This window comes from Conger conger, chromosome 14 (genome assembly GCF_963514075.1).
Source record: "Conger conger chromosome 14, fConCon1.1, whole genome shotgun sequence".
Taxonomy (NCBI): Eukaryota; Metazoa; Chordata; class Actinopteri; order Anguilliformes; family Congridae; genus Conger; species Conger conger.
The window spans coordinates 34,406,918-34,408,333 of NC_083773.1; the positions used below are offsets into that span (position 1 = coordinate 34,406,918).

General features: G+C 44.8%; 1 protein-coding gene across 1 annotated transcript; it reads right to left on the reverse strand.

Annotated features, from left to right (window-relative positions):
* Positions 1 to 224: 224 nt before the first annotated feature.
* Positions 225 to 1,178, reverse strand: LOC133109459 (odorant receptor 131-2-like). Its single transcript, XM_061218782.1, has one exon. The coding sequence runs from the start codon at positions 1,176 to 1,178 to the stop codon at positions 225 to 227; it is 954 nt and encodes a 317-aa protein (XP_061074766.1).
* Positions 1,179 to 1,416: the final 238 nt, after the last annotated feature.

Below are 1,416 nucleotides of genomic sequence, written 5' to 3' on the forward strand. Positions count from 1 at the left end.
TAGAAAGACAGACAGCTGACCTTCATCGTTAATCAGACCACAGGCGAAAGACAATTGGTCAAGGGTATTTATTACCTGAGCACTGCTCATTGCCAAAGTGAAACTGATTACCAAATTGAGAAAAAGGTAGTGCTGTGACATTTTCTCTATAGGATGGAACATTCTGAAAGGCCCCAGAGGTATGTTTTGTATTAATGTCTGCAGTCTGATCTAAAGTGAGGGGCTTACTCTGGGTGATCTGATACATTTACCTTTGCATTGCACAAAAAGTACCTCTTCAAATACTTTCGGAAGGATTTGTCTCTGAGGCCGTATAAGATGGGGCTGAGAAACCTTGGCAAAATATGAATTATGAGATAGATGAGGAATCTCAAATCCTGTATATTAATGGGAGAAGTGTACCTCAGCAAGGTCTCTAAAGGATGACCTATATAGGTGAACATGCACAAGAGGAGCTGTGCAGCATGCAGGAGGATGGTGTTGCGTGCTTTCCTGGCATCTTTGTTCACAGCCTTGGCTGCAAACAGGATCTTAAAGTAAGTGAAGACTAGGATGAACCAGACAAACGACAGGCAGATGGCATGGGAGATGTCCCTCTTGTTCTTCATGAAAGCGTGGCGGAACAGCTGGTCCCGGTGGCAGAAAATGGCAGACAGGAAGAACTCATTTGACTCTGTTGCCAGGAGCAGAAACAGATCTGACAGGACGGAGATGGCCCCCACAGCCCAGATGATGCAGATGAGGATGTAGGTCCTACTCACGGTGCAGATCTGGGTGTGGCGCAGTGGGTTGCAGACAGCGATATAGCACTCAAAGGCCATGCCAGCCAGGTTCAGCGGGGTGTTGAGTGTTGTGAAGATGACGATTACCAGGAGAATGCAGCAGAATGAGGCATTGATATGGAAAAAGATGTAGCTAATCACATGCAGCAAAGCAGCAATGATCAACTGGATCATGTCATTGAGGACCAGATGGATGAAGAGGATGTAACGTGGGTTCTCTTTGAAGATCTCATGCCTGAAGAAGGTGTGGACTAAGGTGCCATTGATGTAGTTGATGGTGATGCAGAGTATCACCACAATGACGTTCTTGGTCACAACAATCTCAAATGGGTCCCGGACCATCACCCTGGTGAAGGACATGTTCTTTTGCATGCCACTGTCTGCTGAGATGTTCATGGTTTGATTTCCAGAATCCTGTGAAACAACAGATCAACATCAACAGAAACATCAACATCTCAACATTTACAATTTGTTTTGGCTCTGTATCCCGAACATAGGAATAAATGATTAAAAAAAAAAAAGATCAGAAACACTTTTTGGTAGGCAGGTGTGGATGTGTCTATTCTGTACAGACTCTGCAAACAGATCTACAGAGGCTACACTGAAAGAACCACTCGTTAGCAGGATGATCAGG